We start from the raw sequence: 27,175 nt of genomic DNA, 5'->3' as shown, positions 1-27,175 counted from the left end.
AGGTTATTAGTAATTTTGAAGAGCAGTTTTAGTGAAGACATGGGTCAGAAAACGGAGTTAACTATTGAGGTGAAAAAGTAAAGACAAGAAGGTACAGAACTACTTCAAGAATTTAGTTGTAAAGTGGGGATAAGCAGGGTAATGGCTGAAAGTCACATGGAGAGAAGAGAAAAAGTATCCAGATGGATGTTAAAGATACATAAAAGAGAATGTATGCTAAATGAACAAGACTTCAGAGGGGGGGAGGAAATCGGATCCAGAATATAGGGAAATACAACCTTATACAGAAGGGAGGCTTCTTACATAGAGCAAAAGGGAAATAGTAAAGTTCAGGTGGGAAAGGGAGACTAATTTGGAAGTATGATAGAGGAAGTTGAGGGAGTTAGTGGACGGTAAGTTGCATGGTCTATGTGTAGTAAACAGCAGACAGGAACTATGAACGGTTCATTGGGAAATTTAAGGAGAGGGTTTGAAATAGCTATTATGAAAACAAGGAGAGAACTGTCTTAAGCTTTTCCAAACCGTTTAAATGGGAACAGAGAAATTTTTGTTTTTAAAGATAAGAAGTATCTAGTACATTTCAGAGTGTTTTTTTATCCACAAATAACTAAAATCAAAAGAATGCTGAGTGTGTTGAGTTAATCCTTTCATACTTAGGAAAAGTTCACTATCCAAGTAAAGGTTTGTAATATTTTATTTCAGTATATTAACAACTTAATTAACTACAATGGGACATTTTAGCTGCTTCTATTTTGTAGGAGGTATTAATTGGCTTATGAAATCCCAATAAAGTAATCATAGGGAAGTTTCCTATCTATTTTTAGCAGTAAGTTTTAAGTAGACAACACTGTCCAAAGATGGAATGGATTTCCTTAAAAAATACTGATGTTCGAATTACTGGAGAGGCATTTAGCACACTTTTCACACATCAGAATACAAGTCCTCAGAGACTGTTTTAAATGTAAGAGTAAATATTTTAGGCTTACAGGCTCTTGGCTCTCACAGATGTCTATTCATCCACTGTAGCTAAAAAGCAGCTACAGAAAATATGTAACCAAATGGGCATGGCTGTGTTCCAACAAAACTTTATTTGCAAAAACAGGTGGCTGGCCCACAAGCTTTTGTTTTTTAACTCCTGGTCTAAGTTATCAGTTTACTGTTAAGGAAGTTGCTTAAATTCTCATACTCTTTAGTTTTGTCATCTGTAAGTACAATAACAAAGCTACTGAATTAATAAGGTAATTACATAAATTATATTAAAATGCCCAGCACACCCAAAGCATTCAACAAATTTGAGTTCTCTTTCTCTATATTTGATAGTGTGAGGCTACAGTGCTCACCTTCAGAATGTCACAGAAATGAAGAAGAGAGAATATTCATGGTGTGGAAAACAAATGCTAATTTGTTAAGACAATGATGAAAAGATGATTTTGCTATTTTTCATCAACAAATCCCTGATATCAATTATTCGAACTGGATTTCTTCTGAAAATTGAAAGTCTACAAAATTTCTTGGAAATAATTTTCCCAGATCCTTAAGATTTAAAAATCTCATTTTAATATTTTATGTGAAAAACAAAATTTAGACATAATTTTTTTTAACCTTGGTATTGAGGAACTAAAAAAACTTAGAAAAGTAATACAATTTCAAAGGACTGTGATGCTGCCCAATATAGTTCTAGGGGGAAGAAGGATGGGGAAGTTGAAAAATGCAGTGTGAACAGCTTTCTCTGCCTTTGTTCTGCTACCATAAGCCATTTTCTGTATTCTAACTCAGTAAGGTAGAAACAAGGCAATAAGATGATTCTGAAACAACAAGGAGATCACAGTTGCAAAGTGTTTTGAAGCCCAAAAAATCGACAAAGTAAATAATCAATAAATTGATGATATAAACAAAGATTTTTTGAAACTCACCATCTCTATTAGTTTCCCATTCTACATTTTCTTCTTCACTTTCTGGAGTTCTCTCCTTAGTGATTTTTATGTCTTCCTTTTCCCTATGTCTCCCTCTTGAAGATTCTTTCTAGAAAGTATATACATACATACATATTACTATATTTAAAAAAAATTATGAGATAGTTACTATAATACAGAATATTTCTAGCTTCATTTTTTTTTTGAATCTGTTTTGCAGATAATCACTTATCCACTAAGCAAAAAAAGTGACAAGTTCTAGCATTAGCACTGCAATGAGAATACTATTTTATTAAAGAACAGCAACATAGTAAAAGGAATAACTGAGATTTTAAAATATACAATGCAAATATTTAATAAGCACTGGATAGTCTACAACATACCAAGTTTCTATTTCTAAGTTTCTAGGGGAAAAAACTGTTTAAAATGGATAAAATAAACAAAAGGACTGATAAGTGACTACATTAAAAAAGGACTAAAAAACAGCTACACTGTTCATAGATTATCAAAAATAATTACTAATCTAAAACTTGTCATATACTAATATAACAGCATTTCCCTATACACCTAAAGATAAATCCAAACTCATTTGATAATTTTATAAATGCTTTTTAAAAAAGATTTTTCCCTATTTTGATGAAACCAAAATGGTAGCTAAAACGAAAATTAGTCCTTATACTGTAGCTAAAAAACAGAAAATTCTACATTTTATTCCAAGTTTAACAGTATCCTACAGACAAAACAGGACAATAGTAATTTAGCTGATAACATTTAATTAAATATCCTATTACATAAAAACTCCACAAACAACATTTTACTAAGTGGTAAGAAAATAAAGTAACCAGTGTTATGGAATTGTTACCCTCCTACCACAGTGTCTCACTTTCATTAAGTTTAAATCCTGCCTATGAAAGAAACTAACACACAAAGACGTTAATTGCTGAAAGTTCTTTACCAAACATATATGTGGCTGCTTAAGACACAAAATTAATTTCTCTTTGAAGTCTTTTTAAAAAACTCTAGTATATATTATAATTGCCCCTAATTTTACGCATTTAAGTATAAAGTCATGCTGTATCACTTGCTAAATGACATATATAATTGCTTTAAGACAGTTAAGGTGGACCAAAGTCATTATAAAAGATTCTACAAGAGTACAACCAGCCATGGAAAATGGTAAGAGGTCAAAAGAAAGAAAGAGGGGAAGGAAGGAAAGGAGGGAAGGAGGGAGGAAGGATCGATCCTACTTATACATAAGACAAAAGGAAAAAAAGGAACATGATCTATTTTTATTCTTAAACTATATTCTAAAGAGTATCAACGATGAACTAACTATTTTATATCCCATGCAGTGTGGGGCTTGAACTCAGGATCCTGAGATCAAAACCTGAGCTGAGATCAAGAGTTGGACACTTAACTGACTAAGCCACCTAGGTGCCCTCCACGCAACTTTTGAATGTTCTGCGGATTAAACTCACTATAAATACAAACTAGTACAAGTTATATCAAAAATTTATAGAAAGTTATCTCCAAATTATTGAAAGATATAGTTTCCTACTTAAATTATCATGTAATATTCAAATACTAATTTAGTTGAAAAGAGTTTCAGAGCCACAGTGCTGATACTGCAAAATAAACAAAATAACCTGCAAGTGTATAATAGAGTATTTATAAGATTTAGAACCAAAAATGTAATCATCTTAATAAATTTCCTTAATAAGTTACATAAATATTTCAAAACATTCACCCTATACAATGAAATTATGTAATTTTTGAGCTATTGTCTTTTTTTTTTTTTAAAGATTTAATTTATTTGTTAGAGAGAGAAAGAGGGAGAGAGAGAGCACAAGCAGGGGGAGCTGCAGGCCGAGGGAGAAGTAGGTCCCTGCTGAGCAAGGACCCCATTGCGGGACTCAATCCCAGGATGCTGGGATCATGACCTAAACCAAAGGCAGACGCTTAACGGACTGAACCACCCAGGCATCCCTCTTTTTTTTTTTTTTTTAAAGACTACTGTCCTTTAATAGGACTCTGATACTGTCCTTAAGAGATCACATATGACTTCTGTTATTAAGTACTAGAGACTGAATGCAGGCTTCAATAATAATGGAATCTCATTCAAGTTAGAAGATACATTTTTTTCCTAATATTTTGTCACTATCAAAATACAGAAACTGTTTTGATAACAATTATCAAGAAGGCTCAGATCATTTTTAAAAATGTCACATTTCCCCATTTTTTTCAAGTCAACAATGTTTAGGCATAATTTGGTTAGGCATGTTATTCCTTTGTCAGTTATTTCTCCCTTTCATTTACCATATTCAAATAAACAGGGTCTGGTATTCCCTGTCCCATGTAGCACAGCATGGCCTGCTCTCTCACCTCTAGAACAGAGTAGCTCGTCATCTTATTTCTTTTAAATGCAAACATATTAATCAGATGTGCAGCTGTTTGATTACTTTATTATGCATTCTAAATTAGCCATCCCAGAACATGTACATGTTGAAATACTTGTTAATGAACTAAAATATTTCAGCCAGAGCCTTTGGGATGAGATATTTTAAGAATTCAGAATTTTTTTGGACTTCAAAGTATATTAAGTAACACCACCGGTAGGGTCTGGAGCAGCAACCTGTGATCAAACACACGAATATTTTTGCAGCAAAACATGAATTCGCCAATTGTATAAAGACTATAATTAGCTTCATGTCAATTAAAATCAGGTTTTGCTTTCAAATAAATCTATGCCTGACTTAGGAAAAATGTTTGGTTTTAAAAATGTCTTAGATTTCAGAAATGGAATAAATGATTGTGGACTTTTACTTTATTTTCATTTTATATTACATTCACATTTATTCCTTAAACATTATATGTATGGACAGATAATATTCATTATGAATTTTGTTTTTAGACAGTAAGGAGGCATTACCAAGAATTTGATTTAAAAATAAGTATTGAGGGGCGCCTGGGTGGCTCAGTTGGTTGGGCAACTGCCTTCGGCTCAGGTCATGATCCTGGAGTCCCGGGATCGAGTCCCGCATCGGGCTCCCTGCTCGGCAGGGAGTCTGCTTCTCCCTCTGACCCTCCCCCCTCTCATGCTCTCTCTCTCTATCTCATTCTCTCTCTCAAATAAATAAATAAAATCTTAAAAAAAAAAAATAAGTATTGAGGTTAAGAGTTGAAAACCAATATTACAATAACTGGATTAGCAACTAGAATAATAAAATGCTAGGGGTCTTTGTAAATAATATAATTCAACCTCCTCCTGCCCTATGTAGAAAATTTTTCTAATACTATATAGTTATGAAAGTCCTGTTAGGAGAATTTCAGAAAAAAAATTTCTTCCCGACATCTCTGATGATAGCTCTTCACTGTTGCATCCCTTTGTCCCCATTTTCAGACAGCTCTAAGTACTAAAACATTCTTTTTTACACTGATCAAAACTCTTACACCTCTCCAGAATCCTTCCTGATTACAATCAGTTCTGATGTCTAGATCATGTAAAAATAAATCTAATACTTCTTTCACACAACAGCCCTTTAAATATGTGAACACCGGCGTTACTAAGTCTCTTCAGCATCTTCTTATACTAGGCCAAAGATACAGTTCACATTGATCATACATTAACATTTCAGGATTTTCACACTCTTCCTCACTCTGTCATCTTCCCTGGACATACTAATTTGCCAATGTACTTCAATAAAACGTGGTAACTAAAATTAATCTAGTCTTGTCAGAGCAGTATACAGCATATGGCTTTTATTTCTGGTGTAGAACTGAAATTATACTTGTATTAATGAAGTCTAACTTGTTTTGCAGTATAAGTTTTGGGTGGAGCTTAAATAAGATACTATAAGCTTATAAACTGTAAATTTAAACTACAATCTCACATAAAATAGAGCAAACTTCAGGGCTGGGTGATTTAGTAACACACTGAAATCATTAGGGATCAAACTTACTGCTCTTTTTCCTTTCTCACAGCTCTGCTACTCCTACTGTTGACTTCACATTAAGGCACATTTCTTTTATCATAATAAGAAGCAATCTAGGTTCTCCCAGTGTGCCTCTCCCTCAATCATGAAATAAGAATTCTTTCCTTTAGTTTGAGTAGGCCAACTTCAGTCACATGACTACATCTAAGTCAATAACTAACACCAAGGTAATGGTCACAGGCAAGAAGGCCTGGTTCCTGAATCAACTGAATTATCAAGGAGAATGGGATCATTTCTGACTGAATTAAACTAATCAGGCCCTAGCAGTGAACTGGGGTCAATTCCCCCAAAACACAATGCAGCTACAAATGAAAAAGTGATGGAATGGATTCTGGGGAGTTCAAAGCAATTTACACTTACACTTTTGGTACTATGCCTCACCTCTTCAAAGTATAAGGCCACACTTTCGACAACTTCAAAGGCCATTAACAAAACAGACTGTCTAACTTAGTAAACATTTTCTCTGTTCACTTTTACTAGTCACATTTCAGACCCTCCTTCTAAGGTCATTTGCTATCTCCCTGATATGTATCTTTTTAGATATTCTTTATTTAGTGAAGGTCTCCTAGTACTCAACACTCTCAATTTTATTTGAAAATGTCTGTATTATATCCTCATTCTTGAAAAATAATTTCACTGGGTATACAGGTATGGGTTGACAGATTTATCTTATTAGCACTTTGGAAATATTATCCCACTGTCTTTGGCTTCCATTGCTATTGATGTCATTCTGTTGCTCCTTTGTAGGATGACTTGCCTTTTTTTCTTGGGGAATTTCTAATATTTTCTCTAACTTTGGTATTTTGCAATTGCATAATAATATTCTATTTGGTATGTATTGTGCTTTCTGTATCTGTAGCTTTGTCTCATCAATTACGGAAAATTCATAGCACTATTTCTTTCAATACTGACTCTCCTACGTTCTGTTTTTTTCCTGGAGTTCCAACTAGAGGTACATTAAATTTTCTAAGTATTTTCCTCACATTTTTGAACCTCTTCAACATTTCCTATAACTGTCTTTATGTGTTGCATTCTGGGTAATTTCTTCAGCTCCCATCTTTCAAATTCAACAACTCTCTCTCCACAGATGGACCAAAGGCTTACTCTCTGACCAGCTCTAATACTACTAGTAAAAGCTTCAAGGTCACCACTAGCTTTCAGGTTTGCTACTTAATCCCTGGCTTCAATTCCCTGTTCATGTTTCTTTGTTTTTGCTGCTTTTTTGCATTTTTGAGAAAGCAGCAATGCATTTAAAATGTGTTTGTTGTCACTTATCCAGGATCTAGTATTACTGTAATGGGAGGGCCCTCAAAGTATATAGACCATAATAGTGCTGAAAGGGAAAGTTAATACTAACAATTCTTTTTTTTAAAGATTTTGAGAGAGAGAGAGCATGTGCCCACACAAGCAGGGGATAGGGGCAGAGAAAGAGAGAGAGAAGCAGGCTCCCTGCTGTGCAGGGACCCTGAGATCATGACCTGAGCTGAAAGCAGATGCTTAACCGACTGAGCCACCCAGGCACCCCAAGACTAACAATTCTTAACAAGATTAACAATTCTTTAGCAAGCACATCAAACTTTGCCTGTTGTTTGAAGTATAGCCAACTATTTCCCCCTTGGACTTATCCACAGCCATTGGTCAGATCAAGCCACCCTAGGCCGTGGTAGTGCAACTGACATTTGGTTCCTAAAATAAAGTCTGTTTATCCCTAACACAAGTTTGTTCTTTGTTAATGACAGGGAACAATATTATTATGTATTAGATGAGACAAAGAAGATGGGAAGGGGAAAAAAATCTACTTCGACGAAGTTTTCTCCATATAATCTCCTTACATTTCCTTACATCTTCCCAAAGTTACTTGGAGAAACTTCCTTTGAGACTAATAGATAAAAGTTATCACAGAATATTTAGTCAAAGAATAACTCAATTATTTATATACCAATGAAGTTCTCCCCTTGTACTAATACTCACTTTAAAACAACTGTGTAAATTTGTCCATTACTAGCCTAAACCTATTATCGATTATAGTAATAATTCTGTTATATTAAAGAATATCGAGTTTTTAAACACTAATTGTTTTATACAAAGACTTTTTTTTTTTTCCATATCTTTTATTTTTAAAGAATAATGATTCCAGGGACGTCTGGGTGGTTCAGTTGGTTAATCGTCCAACTCTCAATTTCGGCTCAGGTCATGATCTTGGGATCATGATATGAAGCCCTGCATGGGGCTCTGTGCTCAACAGGGAGTCTGCTCATCCCTCTCCCACTGCTCCTCCCCCCTGCTCCCTCTCTCTTTATCTCTAAAATAAATAAAATCTTAAAAAAAAAAATAAATAACAGTGATTCCAAACCCTATTACTCTAAAAATATAGTTTCACAAATACTAACATCATTAGTGAATTCTTAATTTTCCGTCAGAACCTCTAGAATTAATGTTAATTCAAATTTTTCTTGTCTGTAATTTACTACCACATATCATATCAAAGCTATTAACTGGAAAAAACTGCTATTGAGATTATGGTTCTCACCTTAATGTTTTCAAAACTTCAACTGGACACTTCTGATGAAGGGTAAAATCTTTAAAAAATGAACAATGGTTCACTGATTTTTGGCCTGAACATTAGCCCAAAAACTCAGCTCAGTCTATAGCTATTAGAATAGATATAATCAGACATTTTAAAATTTTAAATTCTTCACAGATGTACAATTTCAGATCCTTTCAATATTACAGAAACACAGAGAATAAAGAAATGTAGATCTATACCGGGGAAACTAGTATAATTTGTTTACAACTACTGAAGAAAACTCCCCTAATAGGGTTAATGGAGATTTTGTGTTATGAAGTGATCACAAAAATTATATTATCTTGTTTCATAATAAGCAGAGCCACAAATAAATAAGACTGTATACTTTAAAGAACATTCAACAGATAATCAAACTCAGGTCATCTCTAAACACTGCTTTAAAAAAAATTATAATGAAAAGAGAACAGTTATTATCTCTGTATCTGTGCACTCAATACAGCAGTGAAGTACAGAAAGTATAGAGAAAACTAGACAGAAACATACCACTAAGATACTTCAACAAGATCTTCTCAAACCAAGAGATCAAGTAGACAAAGATATTAAAAATACAGAAGATCAAAACAACAGAGGTATTAGATATACTCTAGAAATTTGAAAACTAAAAAAGTAGAAAATAGTCCTTCTTTTCAAGCACACACGGAAAATTCAGATAAACTGACCATATCTTAAGTCACAAAGAAAATCTCATTAAAGTTAAAAAAATAGAAATATAAAGAGTAATAACACAGAACTTATTTTTTTATTCAAAATAACACACACATAACAAAAAGTTCTTCAACCTGAAAAATTTAAAACATGCAATTAAAAGATTATTGGATCATGGGTGAAATCCAAACCTAAAGAGGAGAATTTCTTGAAAATAATGATCATGAAAACATGACATATAAAATCCATAAATTCAGCTAAACCATTTATCAGAGTTTAAAGCATTAAATACTAATAGAAAACAAATGCTCAACCAATTCAACAAAGAAAAGGAATACAGCAAACCAAAGAATAAAAGAAATAGAATAAAAGAAAAAACAAACGTATTAGAAAAGAGAAAGAACTAATATAAATCCAAAAGCTAACTCTTTGGGAAAAAAAAAGAACAACAAAAAAATAAAAACCAACAACAACAAAAAAAGAATACTGGCTTACCCAATTAAGAAAAGGGAAAAAAGCGTAAGTATCTAAAATCAGATATAACAAAGTAAAAACAGGCTTTAGAACAAAGAAAAATAAAGAAAAACATGAGATTTCTTCACACAACTCTATGCAGTTTAAAAACCCAGAGGAAATAATTTTTTAGAAAAATACAATGACTTTCGGGGCGCCTGGGTGGCTCAGTCGTTAAGCGTCTGCCTTCGGCTCAGGTCATGATCCCAGGATTCTGGGATCGAGTCCCACATCGGGCTCCCTGCTCGGCGGGAGGCCTGCTTCTCCCTCTCCCACTCCCCCTGCTTGTGTTCCCTCTCTCGCTGTGTCTCTGTCAAATAAATAAATAAAATCTTTAAAAAAAAAAAAAAAAAATACAATGACTTTTGACTTCAAGAAAGTCAAAAGTCCACTAATTTCCACATTAAAAAAATAGTTAAAGGACTTTTCATAAAACAGTACCAGATTCAGTTGGTTTCACATGGGAATTCTACCAAACCGTTAAAGAGCAGAAAATCCCAACATCACTTATGATAGTCCAGAGCAAAGAATTAGTAATATTTTGTTATTATACAGTACTTGGACTACCTGTGAAATACTACAGTGTTATGAGAAAGGAGACTTGAATTGTAAACTTACACTGCAAACTCTAGTGAAACCACTAAAAAAAGTAAAAATAAGTAAACCAATATGCTAAAAAAAGGAGAGAAACTGGAATAATATAAAATGTGTGATTCAAACCATAACAGGCACAAAAAGAGTAGAAGACAAAACAATAGGAACAAAGAACTATGGTAACAAACTATAACAAATGTTAATAGACATTAATTCAACTATATCAATACTTTCTTTAAACATCAATGGACTACATCGATTAAAACAGAAACTATCAGGGGTGCCTGGGTGGCTCAGTCAGTTAAGTGGCTGCCTTCAGCTCAAGTCATGATTCCGGGGGTTCTGGGATCAAGCCCCACTCAGGCTCCCTGCTGGGTGGGGAGTCTGTTTCTCCTTCTTCCTCTGCCCTTGCCCCCAGCTTGTGCTCTCTCTTGCACTCTCTCTCAAATAAATAAAAGTCTTACCAAAAAAAAAAACCCAAAAAACAAAAATGGACTGTCAGAGTGGACCAAAAACTAAGACCCAAATACATGTTGTCTACAAGAAACAACCTTAAATATGAAGACATATACAGAGTAAAAGGAAAGAGATGGAGAAAAATATACTATGCTAGTATTAATCAAAATAGAGTGGGAATAAGCTACATTAATTTCAGACAGAGCAGACTTCAAAGCAAGTGAAGTTACCAATGACAAAAAGAGGCATACCATAATGATAAAGGGGTCAGTTCTCCAAGAAGACATAACAATCCTTAATATATATGTGCCTAACAACAGAGTGTCAAAATATGTATGGTAAAAACTGATAATACAACTGCAAGGAGAAGAAATGATCCACAATTACAGCTGGAAATTTTAACACCCCTCTGTCAAAAATGGATACATCCAGCAGGCAGAAAAACAGTAAGAACATAGTTGAACTCAAAAGCACCATCTGGGACGCATGGGTGCCTCAGTCGGTTATGTGTCTGCCTTTGGCTCAGGTCATGATCGCAGGGTCCTGGGATCGAGCCCTGCATCGAGTTCTTTGCTCAGTGGGGAGCCTGCTTCTCCTCCCTCTGCCTGCCGCTCCCCCTGCTTGTGCGCTCAATCTCTCTCTCTCTGACAAATAAATATATAAAATCTTTAAAAAAAAAAAAAAAGCACCACCAATCTACTGGAAACAACTGACATCTGTAGACTACTTCATCCAACAACAGCAAAATACACACTTTTCTCAAGCTCACGTGGGACATTCACCAAAATAGACCATCTTCTCAACGATAAAACACACTTCTAAAAGAACAGAAATCATACAATGTCTGCTTTCAGACTACAATGTATTTAAACTAGAAATCGGTAACAAAAAGATAGCTGAAAAATCCCTAAATATGTGGAGCTCAAGCAACACACTTCTAATTAATACACGGGTCAAAGAAAAAGTCTTGGGGCACCTGGGTGGCTCAGTCATTAAGCGTCTGTCTTCAGCTTAGGTCATGATCCCAGGGTCCTAGGATCAAGCCCTACATTGGGCTCCCTGCTTGGCGGGAAGCCTGCTTCTCCCTCTCCCACTCCCCCTGCTGCTTGTGTTTCCTCTCTCACTGTGTCTCTGTCAAATAAATAAATAAAAAATCTTAAAAAAAGAAAGAAAAAATCTCAAGAACAATTTAAAAATATTTCAAACTAAATAAAAATGAGGTGTGCCCAGGTGGCTCAGTTGGTTGAGCAATTTGACTCTTGATTTTTGGCTCAGGACATTATCTCAGGGTCATGGGATCAAGCCCTATGTGGGGCTCCGTGCTCAGCACAGTCTGCTTGATTCTCTCTCCCTCTGCCCCTCCCCCCACTCATGCAAGCACACGCACTTGCTCTCTCTAAATAAAATCTTAAAAAAAATAAAAATGAAATACAACCTACCAAAATTTATAGAATGCAGTGAAAGCAGTGTTTGAAGAATAATTTATAACATTTCTAAAGATATAAAAATCCATAATCTAAGCTCCCACTTGAAAAAACTGGGAAAAGAAGAGCAAATTAAATCTGAAGTAAGCAGAAGAAAAGAAATAATAAAAATTAGAGCAGAAATCAATGAAATTGAAAACCTAAAGCCAGTCTTTGAAAAGATCAATAAAATGGGTAAGCCTCTAATCAGGCTAACTAAGAAAAAAAGAGAGAGAAGACATAAGTTAGTAATATCAGAAACAAAAAAGGAGACTTTACTACAAATCCCAAGGACGTTAAAAGGATAATAAAGGAATACAATGAACAATGCTATGACCATAAATTTGATAACCTAGATGAAATAGTCTAATTCCTCAAAAAAGACAATCTGCCAAAACTCATAGACAATCTAAACAAGCCTGTATGTAGTAAAGAAATCCAATCAATAATTAATAACCTTCCAAAACAGAAAGCACCACCAGGTCCAGATGGATTCAAATGTGAATTCTATCAAACATTTAAGGAAGAAATTACAGCAATTCTCTGGTCTTTTTCAGAAAATAGAAGGAGAGAGAATACATCCTGACTCATTCTATGAAGCCAGCATAAATACCTAAATACCTAATACAAAAACAAGACAAAGACATTACAATTTTCTTGTAATGACACAGATGTCTCAAGAACATAGATGTAAAAATCCTGAAAATATTAGCAAATCAAGTCCATCAATATATAAAAGAATTGCACAACACAACCAAATGGGATTTATACCAAGTATGCAAAAGTTGGTTCAACATTTGAAAGTCAATTAATATAATCCATCACAGCAACAGACTAGTGAAGAAAAATCATATGATCATATCCATGGACATGGATATCCAGTAAAAGCATCTGACAAAATCCAATACCCATTAGTGATAAAAACTCTTAGCAAACTAGAAATAGAGGGGAATGTCCTCAACTAGATAAACTAAAACTTAGGAACTAAATGTACTCATACCATACAATCCTACAGTGGCATTCCTTTGTATCTACCCAAATGAATTGAAAACTTGTGTCTACACAAAACCTGCACAAGGACATTTATAGCAGCTTTATTCGTAATTGCCAAAACTTGGAAGCTACCAAGATGTCCAAAAATTAGTAAGAGTAGTTACCTATAGAGAACAGGGTAGAGCAATCAAGAGATAAAAGGTAGACTTTTCAGAATGTAACCTGTTTTGGAGATTTAACTTTGCAGCGATGTAAATGTTTTATGATTAAAAAACAAAGTGAAGGGGTGCCTGGGTGGCTCTCAGGGTCATGAGTTCAAGCCCCATGAAAAAAAAAAGGAAAGAAACCCTAAAACAAAAATCAAAATTAAATAAAACAACCCAACTATTGTAACAAATTTGATTTTATATCCCTAATAGATTTCACAGGTATCTCCCTAATGAGATATACCCTAAGAACTACAAAGAAATCTTAAACTGTTCTCTGTGATCTTATTATTAATGATATTATTGTTAACTGTTATTCTGGAACTGTTAAACATAAGATAAAGCAACTGAATGTCAACAGGGACTAATAAAATATTAGTGTGCATACAATTACTAAAAATAGTGCTAAAAATTAGTTGTCTATGATATGAGCCTAGTATACAAAAGGGGCCACAATCCAACTCGTTCTCTTCCCCATCTTAATGTCATGGAAAGCTTAGTTAGGCTTAACATGTCCCCTCCACTCATTCTTTTGGTCATCAAATCCTATTGACTCTACCTCAAGATTCTGAGTTAAATTTAATTCCACTGTGTTAAATTTGGTTTGGATTGTCCAGAGCAGCCCTTTACAACACAAATATAACACATATGTAATTTGGGATGTTATTGTTTCTATATTAAAAGGAAAAAGAAACAGGGAAAATTAAAATTCTGGTAACATATTTTACCTAACCCAGTATATCCAAAATATTGTCATTTCCAACACATAACATAAAAATTATTAATGAGCTATTTGGCTTTTTACATATTACGTCTTTGAAATTCAGTATGTATTTTACACTTACAGTACATCTCAATTCAGACTAGTCACATTTCAATTGTTTAACAGCCTCACTGGAGCACAGACCCTAGGTCACCAGGGGTTCTCAACACTGGCTACACATCAGAATCACTTTTCATTTATTCAGTAAGTGAACTTACTAATTCCAGGGTCTGGAGGTGAATCTGTGAACAAGAAGAGATTCCTGGCATACAAATCTCTTTTCTCTTGCCAAACCCTGACTGATACATTAAGACTATTCACAATGTGATCTACCTAATCTACCTCTTCAACCCTCACCTCAAATTCACATGCTGTAATTTCTATATGTTAGGCACAGAGAGTCACAGTTTCTCAAACACACTAGTCCTTTAAAACTCTTTACTGTTGCTGTGTTGGTTTTCTCCTCTTTCTAAACTTTCACTACCCCGTCTTTCCCCCCACCTACCCTTCCAACACTCAGTGCAAATGTCATTTCCCTCTGTAAAATGTTCTCTGGTTCCCCAGGCAGTTATTTATTCCTTTCACTGTGTGTTTTGCTCATCTCTCTCTGTCATGCTATCATACTCTACAGAATTACAATTTATCTATTTATGAATTTGTCTCCCGACAAGATCATGAGTTATCAACCTCAAAACTCAAACACACTGGAGCTGAATTCAGTGGCAGAGAAGGGGTAGAATTACAGTTAGTTTGTATCTTAACTTAGCTACGCTATGTTATTTAACCTGTAGCTGCCCCTACCTAAACTAAATCTGACTTTCCCACAGAAATTCATTACATAAAGATCAACAGATGTCTGTGTTGCAGTAGGAATGTTTCACAGAAATGATCAGCATTTGTTATCCTAGACCAGATAGATCACTCAAAATAATTAATACCCTGGTATCCTAGCTTATTAACAGTTTTCTCTAAGTTTGGATAGGGAATTTCCTAAAACCTGATCACTCTTCTCACTACTACCCTTAGGTATGCATGACACTCAACACCTTTGAGGGCTTTCTCATCTAGGCAAAGTGAGAAACAGGCTTCAAATTTCTTGATGAAATGCCAGCTCTGCTGTCTACTAAATTCATATGCTGAACATATAAATCTTTATGATCAGCAACACACTTAGATTTAGATATCTGTTAACAACCTAAATCTCTAATGCTGATTCATCTCCTACTAAGAGCCTAACACCAATTTATATTGAGAGGAAAGGCCAAGAGCTATTCTAATACCATACATACCATTTATTAAACAGTCATCATGGATTAGCCACTCACGTTACTTATTTTACATATATTTTCTTCACAGCAACACACTGATAGAGCTATGGCCTCCATTTAGATAAGGAAACTGACTGCAGAGTTAAAAAACAATTCCTAAAATAATGTCTTCAGAATATGAATTCTAGATGTTTGCCTTTTAAACTACAGTCCATTTAATGGTATGCTAGATAGAGCCAGTTCACACTGACTCACAAGAGCCGACTGTTAAATTTTTAGGAACTGTGCATGCCATTGTTAATCACAGCTATGATTAAAAATTAAATGCTATAAGCTAACAATTACAAATAAAAACAAAGGTAACTGTTACTCAAAACTCACTTCCTAAATATTTCAGTACATTTTACTCTTGAGGTTAATTGCATTTATTTTATGTGAGTGTGTGTACATATATGTGTGTATGTGTGAAAAATACTATATAATGGTGTGAAAATGAGTATCTCTTCCAACTCTGTATTCAGCAATACCACTTTGCTAGCTTGAAACTGACTAGGATGGGAGCATTTATGCCAAAGAAATTGGCAAATCCTACAAAGCATGGCTTTTTTTTCCCTGAGTGGTTGTTAAACATTACCAGCAAATCATGGAGTTCATTCCTTATTCTGAGTAATCGGTTATTTCAAAATACAATACACATGCTCAGCCCCTACCCAGAAATTCTAATTCAGTAGATCAGGGGTAGAGTACCAGTATGTACTTCGCAAAAGACTCTCTCTCCTCCAAAAGAATTCTGATATGTACATGCCTCTAGCTGAGAATTACTGAGACTTCTAAAGCAGTATTATGTATCATCAGACATTAGAAAAATTCATACTTAAAAGTGTATTACTTTAGGTTCCTGAATTTAAGTCTCTACAAACTATAATGTAAAACTGTAATGCAGCTTTTTTATCAAGGATCAGAAACAGTCATAAACTAGCTTCTATGTAGCTTAAATTATCAGAAAGGTTTCTCTTTAAACAATTCGATAATTTTAATAAAAAGATTATAATATGAGACAACTAAGATATCCACATGAAATGAAAAAGTATAAGGCTGGACCATAAATAAAAATTAACTCAAAATGGATCAAAGCTAAAGCTAAAGCTCAAAGATTCTTTGAAGAAAACAAGGCATGTATCTTTGTGACCCTGAATTAGGCAATGGTTTCTTAGATAAGACACCTAAAACACAAACAACAACAAAAACAGATAAATCGGATTTCATCAAAATAAAAACATTTGTGCTTTAAAGGGCATCATCAAGAACATAAAATGATAACCTACAGAATGGGAAAATTTTTGCAAATCATAAGTAAGGATTTGTATCTGAAATATATAGAGAGTTGTTACAAATCAACAATAAAAAGACAACCCAAATCAAAAATTAGGAAAGATCTGAAAAGACATGTCTCTAGAGAAGATAAGCAGATGGCCAATAAGCACATCTTATTGTTCAATATCACTGATGTTCAATATCATTAGCCATCAGGGAAATGCAAAAACTATAATGAGATTACCACTTCACACCCATTAAGATGGCTCTAATCAAAGAGTTCAATAATAGCAAATGCTGACAAAGATGTAGAGAACTGAAATCTCACACACTGCTGGCAAGAATGTAAAATGGTATAGTTGCTTTGGAAAACAACATAGCAGTTTCTCAAAAAATAAACTTGGGTTAGTATATGACTCAGCAATTCTACTTTTAGATATAAACCCAAGAGAAATGAAAATATATGTCACTCAAAAAACTGTTTATGGATGTTTATACATAAAAGCCAAAAGGTGGAAACAACCCAGATGTTCATCAATTAATGAATGGATAAACAAAACATGATATATTAATACAATGGACTATTATTTGGCAAAAACAAGGAATAAAATATCGATACATCCTATAATCTTTCATGAACCTTGAAAACACTATAGTAGGTGAAAGACATAAGTCAAAATCAAAGCCACCTTTTACATGACTCCACTTAAATGAAACATCCAGAACAGTCAAATCTACAGTTACAGTAAGTGGTACAGTGGTTGCCTAGGGCTGTTGGTCAGTTGGATGATACAGGTATTACCATTAAAAGGTATGCGGGGTTTTTTTCTTTCTTTTTTTTTATGATAATGAGAATGCTCTAAAATTGATTGTGGTGATGACTGCATGACTCTGGGAATATACAAAAAACCACCAAACTGTACGCTTTAAATGGACGAATTGTATGGTACGTGGATTATATCCCAATAAATCTGTTACAAACACATATACATAAATTTCTTTAAAAAAATTAGCTCAGGACAAGATTTCCATATCTGAAACACTGATGTTTTCTTTTATTCAATAAGCTACATCATAAAACATATTTCTCTTTTGGCTTCATTGCCAGGAAATTCACCATTAAATTTTGTAGTCACATGAGCTTTCCTTCACCTAAGTTCTCTAGTTCAGTTTCTGTCACCACATGCCTTGCTTTCATTGTTTTAATTTCTAAGTGTTCTACTGTAGCCCACTTCAATCTTTCTTGGAAATAAGCAGGATATGATGGCTGGCTGAATTCTGAAAATTTAAGAATATTTTTAGAAAAAAAAAAAAAAAAGGAATACTCTTAGATACTAATGATGCCCACCAAGATACAGAAATCTTATGTTCAGCTTGAGCTCTGCTAACCAATTCCCTTCATCTTAACTACCATCAAGAACTGATTCAGACAATTAATGAGTTTTCCCAGAGGACTTTTTTCTTTAAATTACATTATCCATATAAAACATTATAATGTGGTATTACACATCTACCACAGATTTAGCACACAAGATAATAAATCACTACTGAAATTTAACTTTGTTTCGGGAAATTCATTCCTACCCTAACAGGTGAGGATGACTCCTCTGTATTTCGTTTCTGGGACTCAGTGTCCACATCTTGGCGCTTGTTCTTCATTCTTTCTCTAAGATCCCCTGTAGGTCTTTCTGGTGACCTTTGAACCAAAAAACAAAAACAAAACAAAAAACAAAACAAAACAACAAAAATCTATATTTATATAACATATATAAGAATGTATTTACAGAAATACCTCACAAATCTCAATAAAATTTTTCTGTCCATGGCTCCTAATGTTCAGAAAAACAATCTGCTTCAGCTTAAATATTAATATATAAAAAATATGAGCATCACTTACAAGTTTTCTCCCCATGACAATCAGAAATGTATACAATAAAATTCCATGGGGTGGCAGGTACTGGTGACATGAATAAGAAACTGTATGTGAGCCAAGAAAAAGGAATTTATAATTAACAGCTTAATTTGTTTTTCTAAAAATCACATAAAGGTATTAGTTATATTTGAAAGTAAAAAGCAGGAAGATAAAGTTTTAAACCACAATGTTGTAAAATTAATCAAGAGGCAACAGTATTATCATGCATACATGTATGTGGCTGGATGCAACATCAACAACAGAATTACCCATCTTAAGAATCATGGGACACAGAGGAGTTTTGTGTTATTCTTGTATCTTTTCTTAAAATTTGAAATGATTTCAGAATAGAAAATAGTTAAAGGATTTAAAGCAAGATTTAGGCAGTGGATTTCTTTTTAATTAAGGAAAATCATACATATTTATATTCAACACTCATAAGCATTCATAATTCATACTGAAAATGTGACAAATGGCTATCCAATTATTTTTACACCATATTAAGTGAGAAAACAAAGCAGACATGGAAAACACACTGCCTTTAAAGAATATTCCTAGAGGACCTTTTAAAAAGGGCAAAGAAGTTAAGGAGTGGTAGTTCCTCACTGGCCACCAAAAATACTGTACACAATATTTTTTTTAAGGATATAAACAAATCACATAAACATTTACATCTATTTCAAGTAATAGTTACCAATCAAATCAATTCTTTTATCTATCAATACAAGTCACATGATTAATGAAGAAATAATTTCAGTTAATTCACTTTAAAGGATCTCATTAATATCTGTATGTACATTTTATAAGACTATATTAAATGTTTTAATAGTTAAATCTAACCTTGAAAGTGGAACTTATTAAAAACCAGTACTTAAATGCTTTAAATTATAATTATGATGTAAATGTACATCTTATGTGCCCTGGTCTCCTTTATATAATAAAACAATTTATTAAGAACTTATTTCTACCCTAAGCAGCGCCTAACAGAGTGCTCTACATACAATGAATGCTCAATAAATGACTTAAATATTTTGTGACTAAGCATTTCTGAAATACACTGCTTTTCTTTCCATCTTTCAATCACATTATGAACTGTATTTTCTTCCCTATCAAAAAAGGAAAAAAAGACAAATCCAAAGGGGGTTATCAAATGGAAAAACATGCACAAAATAACAACAACAAAAAGCCTTTATTCTAAGTCTAGTAATGACACTATTTCTTCCCATTTTAGACAAATTTCTCTGCCCACTTTCCTCAAAATTACCTCTTATATAAAAATTTTGTGTCAGTTAACAATAAATTTCACAGATGAATTAAAACGTTATTAAAAGTGTGGTAATAATATGAACAAAACATTAAAATTATTGAAACACTTTACCTAGGTATAAATTTATACAGATAATTAAACTTATGTTTAAGAACTGGTTTTCCTACATTAACAGAAGGCACAGGTGACAATCTAAATACAAATAAAACGGAGTATTCAGCATCACAAGTAAACTAAAATGTACGTCTAAGTGAACAGGAAGTCAGTTAAGGGTCTGAATTTTAAAGTCTATTAAGCTTCAAAATCTATACACACACACACACAAAATCACCCATTTAAAAAAAAATCTACAAATGCTAATAACGTTCAGTTTCTATACTATTGCTGTAACCAAAGCAATCAGCACACCCAATTTTAGGACTTGGTTAACTATTTGTTTACCAATCAAGTTTAAACTGTTTTTGTGACAACCTTTACATATGTTACATATTTAAATATCATAACATAATCATCATGAACTGAACTGAAAGAAAAATTAAAGGTCTTTATTAGGAAAGTTTCATTTAGCTTTGCCTTTATTAAAGGCAAAAAGATGTCCTAAATAGGTAGTAGTACCATTATCTACGTATAAGTACATGCTTTCATTTACATTAATACATTGTGATAAGGGATTTGGCAAATGCACTTAATGTACAGAGCTTGCAGCAGACTGTCTTATGTCATTAATATTTGAATTTAGAACATCTTAAAAAGCTAAAATTATATCCTTGTTAAATTTTAATTTTTTAAGAGTTAAAAAGTCTTTCCTTAGTGGAAGTAAATCCATGAAATTCTGCTATCATAAACCATTTTAGTACATAACTGGGGTTAGGGGAAGTCATACATATATTATTAAAAAAATCTACTGGCAAAAACAGTACATACTGCGCAAATAACTTTAAAGCGTACATTTTATTAATCTTGAAATTAACAACTAAAAAGATCTTGTTGATCTTTGACTATTGATAAGACCACCACCAAAAGAGAAAAATCTAATCAAATATATGCTTGCATTTCAGATTTTTATACTAGATAAATTACAAAAGCCATCTCCTAATAGTATATGAACAATTCAAAGTTCTTAATTTACCTTCTATAATTGCTGCTATAACCTTTACCACGGGGTGAAGGGCCATGTACGAATCTACATGTGTTTCCATAGAGGCAGTTGCCAGTCTTCAGCCAGTTACGGCACTGTGTCTAAGAGACAGATATTACTATGTAAATTTCATATTTATTTCTGGAAAAAAGATGCTAGTGGGACAAAATTAAAATAAATGCTACCAAAATTCCAGCTACCCTGAGATAAATTATTCATTCCCCAAACAATAAAAACATCAGGAAAAAAACCCATAAAAATTATTACTCTTTTCACTCTTTCATGAAACTCAGTTTTAAAAATTTACTGAACATTCCTGTAACACAACAACCTGTTCACCTTTATGATACAAATCAGTATTCAAGAACAGGATTATAAGATAACCCCTGTGACTGAGCTAGTGACAACTCACCTCTGCTGTACTGCCAGTGCTGGGTCCAAGCCTCTCAAATACACTGGGTCTTCGGGATGTGCTATCAGATATGGTCTTGGTATTTTCCACTGTGACCTTCCTTCTAATTTTTGACATTTTGTACTACTTCAACCAAAAAAGAGAGAGGCAAAACTGTAAAATTCTTCAGCTGTAAATTAACTGAGCCCATAACTTACATGTAGATAAAGCTGTAGATAACACTGTAAAATTATGGGGAATTTTTCTCAGAAGAAAAAAGGCATAGGAGAGGTCACAGGTAAATAGAAGGTATCTTCTAAGGCACAGCACATTAATGAACTTACAACAATGCTGAAATCTGTTGGCTAGAATTTTTACTCTTCTGCAGAGTGAAGGAGTAAAATTCTACTCGCACAATTTTCATAGTACGTTCATCCGCAGAAAACAACTATAAAATGTTTAGTTTCTAAGTTCCTTATAAAAATTTAAAAATTTAGTTACCTATCTTTTAAGGAAAAGCTGTGCTATCATTCTCCATAAGGTAGTTAACTGGAAAAGAAAGCCATGTCAAAGAGAATGGGAAAATAAAATCAGGTGAGAATTTTATTGATAGTGGAAATTATGCTTTATACAGTTTGTGACATTAGGTATATTCTAAAAATCAGCTTGGGAGAAAAACGCAAACTATTTAAATATTTTCTCCAATTTAACAGAGCTTGAAAAAGAACAGTCTAATCAAGGACATTTATTTTCAATAATATAAAGAAAATTCAATGTTGATAAAATGACTTTCTTTCAAAATAGGACAGGCAACAGAACTAGAAGTCAAGATGTTTCTATAATTTATACTACACTGACATAAAAGTCAAAGATGCTAAAAGTGATGAACAGGCTACCTTACCATTATTAGAAACGAGAAAGACAAATTGTAAAAATATTTTACAAAAGTAAATAAAACATTTAACACTTAAACCATAACAAAACAAATCTAAGTAAATAATCAGGTGATTCAATTGGAAATGAAAACATCAGATAACAGTATTATGATATATGTTAGAAAAAACATTAAATTCTAGATCTAGAAAAAATTAGCACATCACTGTGGGAACTGGGTAGGAACTGCCTAAGGGGGGGGGGAACTAAACCATATCACATTTCATATAATCCAATTAGTTGAAATCTTATCAATAGTCAAAAGTTACTAGAATGAATGATAGCTAAAGAAGTGAAAGTTCCATTTGGTATGGAACTGGTCTCCATAAAATTCACAAATTCAAGAAGCTCTTTAATGTGGTTTCAAAATAAAGACATATCACTTGAAAGGAAATTAAGTCTTGACAGTACCAAATCAAAAGCTTAAAAATATTGTAAATATTTGGTTTAGTTAGATACTTCTATTCAGGTCATATTTTTAAAAGAATCCTAAGAGTAAGGACAACATTTGACAAATGAACAAAGATAATGAACCAAAAGGAAAATAGGAAATGATACCATATGGTAGTTTTAAATTGGAAAAAAAAAAAAATGTGTTCTTATTCTTTAATATAAAATACAACCATTTTAGTAATTAATTTTTAGTGATTCAAAGAAGTTGGAAAGTAACTTTACAAATTTTTAAAGATTAGTGTAGAGCGGCACATTAATGAGTAAGAGTTTGTTGCAACATAAAACCACATATGTATCAACTGTTCTCCAAATAAGGAACTATACAGCCAACCCCACATACAACAGTTAGTATTATAAGATAATTTTTATTTCATTCTCAGCCCAAATAATGAATTTACAAAGTAAAATTTGGTAAAATTTCATATGTCTATTTGATTTACTGAAAAGTTCTTTATAGAATGGAAGGCCAAGATAAATAGAACTGAGAAAAGATCTAGAAAATGTAGAGCTTTGTTTAACTGAGAAAACCACTTTTTTACAATTTATGTCTGAGCAGGAGTCAATAAAAAGTGAATATGTCACAAAAAAATAGGGAAAATTTAGAACAAAAACAAATGTTCAAAGTCTCATGTTACTATATTAATATAGAGATGTACACTGTAATCTTCATTCACTAATTCAATATTTAAAATATTAATAAACTTACAATTGAATGAGTTCTAAAAGTTCCTTAGTAGCTCTTATTAGTATTTAGAACTTGGAAAACAGGTACACCATCCCCCCATGCTGCCTCAAGAAGACTAACCCTAACCTTACATATTTCCCTCCGTTATCAACGGAAATATTTCTGCTCCTCAAACTCCTATATAGCCGCAGCATGCTGCCACTCCTAACACCCCTCCTCCAAAAAAATTAATGGTAGTGCTTTCCATAATTAGGGGAACAGCTATTTATTATTATACCTGAAACAATGGTCATCTAGCATCTCCTTTCTTGTTTTTCTGAGGGCTCCAGGTATTAACTGTTTCTCTTTCTGCTTTATAATCTGTTGCTTGAATCAGAACTCCACTACTCCCCTGACCTACCACTGAAAACCATGACTTCTCTCCAATCCTAGATCACTAACATAAACTTTGAAGATTTCAAAAGGTTTGGACTACTATGTCAAAGACAAACTAGTGAGGACTTATGATGGAATCTTATACCCCTCCTTGTATGTATCCCTGCCACTAAAGCACCTTCCCACAGAGACAAAGTTGCTTGTACATGGGACATGAAGAACTACTCAAGATTCACCTACACAGTTATTATCACTGGAACTTTACTTTTAGCTACTGTCGAGTCTTCCAACTTAGGGGAAAAACAGCAAAGTAAAAGTCATATTCTCAGCATCCAACAGTGTCAGGCTTCCTCCTAAAACTGCACTGACTTTGAGTACCAGGTCTATGTTAGAGGGAGGTCAGAGACAGGAAAAAAAATCTGAGGCAAAAGGGAAAAAGTAGTATTTGAAGTTTTCTAATTGAAAGGAAGAGGAATTCTTCTGATCATCTATCTAGGAACTTCTATCAGTAGTTAGCAATAAGTTTTCAAAATATTACTGAAATATTCACGATTGACATAGATAAAATATGCTTAAAAAGAACACAAAATATAATATTTTAAATGCTATTTGCCTAAATATATACATATAATCTACAATACACCAAAAAGGCATTTACTCATATACATTAATTTATTAATTTAAAAGTATGTTACCAATTAAAATGACTTAATTAGAATTTTCTATCTAAAAATTTGGGTCCTCAAAGGCAAATAAATACTACAATCTAATAAAATATAGATTTGACTGAGAGGGGATAAAAACCTTTTTCAATTAATATCTGAACAGGCTTCAATAAGCAAATGCTTCAAAGTATGTGAGAAGAGTTAGAAACCATAAAATAAAAATGTAAATATTAAAGTCTTCCCTATTTCAGAGACTTTAAATCTTTTCCCTCCAGTTTTGTTTTCAAATTAATCTTTGATTTCAAGTTGTCATTACACTTTTACCCACATCTTCATGTCTTTCCCAAACACCAACATTATCAAAGCCCAAGTGACACCGGTGAAAGTCTTTGGAATTATTTTCCTATTTCTCGCCTCCATTTGCAGAGTAAATAAATATCAAGGTTTTTATGATATATTTTCAATTGAAAAACAGGGGATACAGAGTTTGAATCTATTAAAATACAACAAAAGAGGGTCTTAATAAATGGGAACAGTCCCCTTTCTCCCCCCAAAACTCACAAATATAATGTACTCAAAGCTCCACCCTATAAATATGGCTAAGACAGGGGAAACATACAAATGATCAATGATTCCTGAAGCCTAATTACTATAATCTTGTCAATAAAACATATATCAATTCTAGTATCCTCATTTAAAACCATAATTACATCTTTTTGAGGCCTCATCTTCCCCTAGGACAAATGAAAGCATTTATCATTTTAATCTGGATAAGCTGCAGCATAATATTAGGAAACTGTCAAGTAAACAATTAAAAATACATAAATGTACTAACTGGTAGAATAAATTCTTATCCACTTAAGTTCTAAAATTAAAAGGTTTATATTAAAAATAAGGTCTCTTCCTATTTATATTTCATATATTTGAAAGAAAAAAGTTTATTTGATGCATAGTCTGGGAGAATTTTTAAAAAAATAACTTTCTAAAACAATCTTGCACGTTGCTTACAGATAGACTAAAACAATTAGTTTTAGTTAATTCCAAACAATTAACAGAACTAAATTGATTATACCACTATGAGCAAGGCAATACTGTAGCACCGTGTAGAAAAAATAATTTGTTAAAAAGACTATGCACAGAAAATAGCCAATGCTAGCAACTACTATAAAGTGAAATAAACAGAACTGCAACATGCACACTACCAAAAAAGAATAAAGACACTTTAAATAGCAACACCAGTTAACTTTCAACTGTTACTAAGTATCTACTAAAATAGCTCCAACTCTACATGAAATGGAGAATGGGGTTGGGGGAGGTGGGGAAGACTAACATCCACTAAAAACCAATTCCCCAAATAAATGTCAATTAAACAATTTTGCTTTCTATATTTAACTGCCAATGCATACTGTAATACCAATTAACACTGACAAGTTATTAAAATTCTAATAACTTGTACAGAAGTGAAAAAAGCATCCACTTGATGAATTTTAGTATTAATTTACCGATATGAAAACTGGATTTGCATATCTTAAATATGCAATCAATATTCATTTTGAATCAGCAAAAATTAGGAAGTCAGTAAGAGGCATGCATTTGATAAAACTGGATCCTACCAGATCCACACAGTAAAAGTCTAATAAGTTTCATGGTGCAACTGTTTTAGAGACACAAATTGCTACATACCTGCATCAACATTCTTAGTAGTCTCTTGTTTAAATTGTCATTTTATAATCTATTTCATTAAGAAATTGGAAAGTATTTGAAAATCTACAGATTATGTCCACAAAACTCTTAAAAATATTGTCACTTAGGTACTAAAGCCAGTAATTTCAAATATCACAAAACTAGACTCCGCTAACTGGCACCATATACACATGCATGGATTGTACTCCATAAACATTTAGATTAACTGCAACAGTATCATGGACTTTGAAAAGTTGAGCTGTGGAGATATTTTCCAAACTTTTAAAATTATTTCTCCAAAAAACCCCCAAAATCTGAAGGGATAGTATACGCCTATAATTTTCAGAGTAGTTCAAATTATCTGAAAACTTCACAATATAACCGAATAGCTTAAGACACTACGCTCCACAAACAAGATCCTACCAATATCGTTCAAGTACTATCAACTCTGAATAATTTGCAGCCACATAAATTATTTTAACCTGTTCAGAAAGAGATAATGCCAAACAGCAGACCCTCTCCTTTCACTCCACCTTCCCCAGTTTCTGAGAGATAGTTGCCAAAAGTAACTACCCAGGGAACTTCCAGGACCCAAGTGGTTAAATTATCACTGCCGGGAAATAAGCAAAACCAAATGAACCAACAGCAAGATAATTTTTCCTACAGGTCTGGAATGCGTAAAGGGAGCCTCTAAATATAAGACCATATTCCTGCCCCCGTCCAGCGCATACAAATGCGAATACTGCGCCAGGGTTCCCAAGCCTTTTTGGTAGGGACCCAGCACAGTCTTTTGTCTGAATCCACCCGTCCTTTTAAACAAACTCGACGGAATCAGGACAAGAGCTAGAAACGAAGCCTGAGCCCAGGGAGCTATTGCAGAGTTAAGGGTGGGATGCTCAAGGAGAGCTCAAAATCCTGGCGTGACCCAAAAAGGGATGGAGGACAACCCGGGGCCTTCCCATTCCG

The 27,175-nt window shown here is 33.4% G+C and overlaps 1 protein-coding gene across 7 annotated transcripts in view; it reads right to left on the bottom strand.

Moving 5' to 3' along the window:
* The window catches only part of ZC3H13 (zinc finger CCCH-type containing 13), an 80,600-nt gene that overhangs the window by 53,013 nt on the left and 412 nt on the right, over window positions 1–27,175 (bottom strand). For 5 of the 7 annotated variants that reach the window (XM_031017974.2, XM_031017978.2, XM_081814924.1 and 2 more), the window contains exons 2-5: window positions 21,437–21,562; window positions 21,016–21,125; window positions 18,292–18,403; window positions 1,914–2,022 (exon numbers count right to left, since the gene is read on the bottom strand). In XM_031017974.2, the coding sequence (XP_030873834.1) occupies window positions 1,914–2,022; window positions 18,292–18,403; window positions 21,016–21,125; window positions 21,437–21,553 (448 nt within the window). In that variant the 5' untranslated portion in view covers window positions 21,554–21,562. Of the gene's footprint in view, window positions 1–1,913; window positions 2,023–8,435; window positions 9,737–18,291; window positions 18,404–21,015; window positions 21,126–21,436; window positions 21,563–27,175 lie in introns of those variants that run through there. The other 2 variants (XM_031017975.2, XM_031017981.2) reach the window with 2 other exon arrangements.

The sequence above is a fragment of the Leptonychotes weddellii genome, chromosome 3 (genome assembly GCF_054177405.1).
Source record: "Leptonychotes weddellii isolate Sample4059 chromosome 3, ASM5417740v2, whole genome shotgun sequence".
NCBI classification, from domain to species: Eukaryota; Metazoa; Chordata; class Mammalia; order Carnivora; family Phocidae; genus Leptonychotes; species Leptonychotes weddellii.
This window is presented reverse-complemented; position numbering and strand designations above follow the sequence as displayed.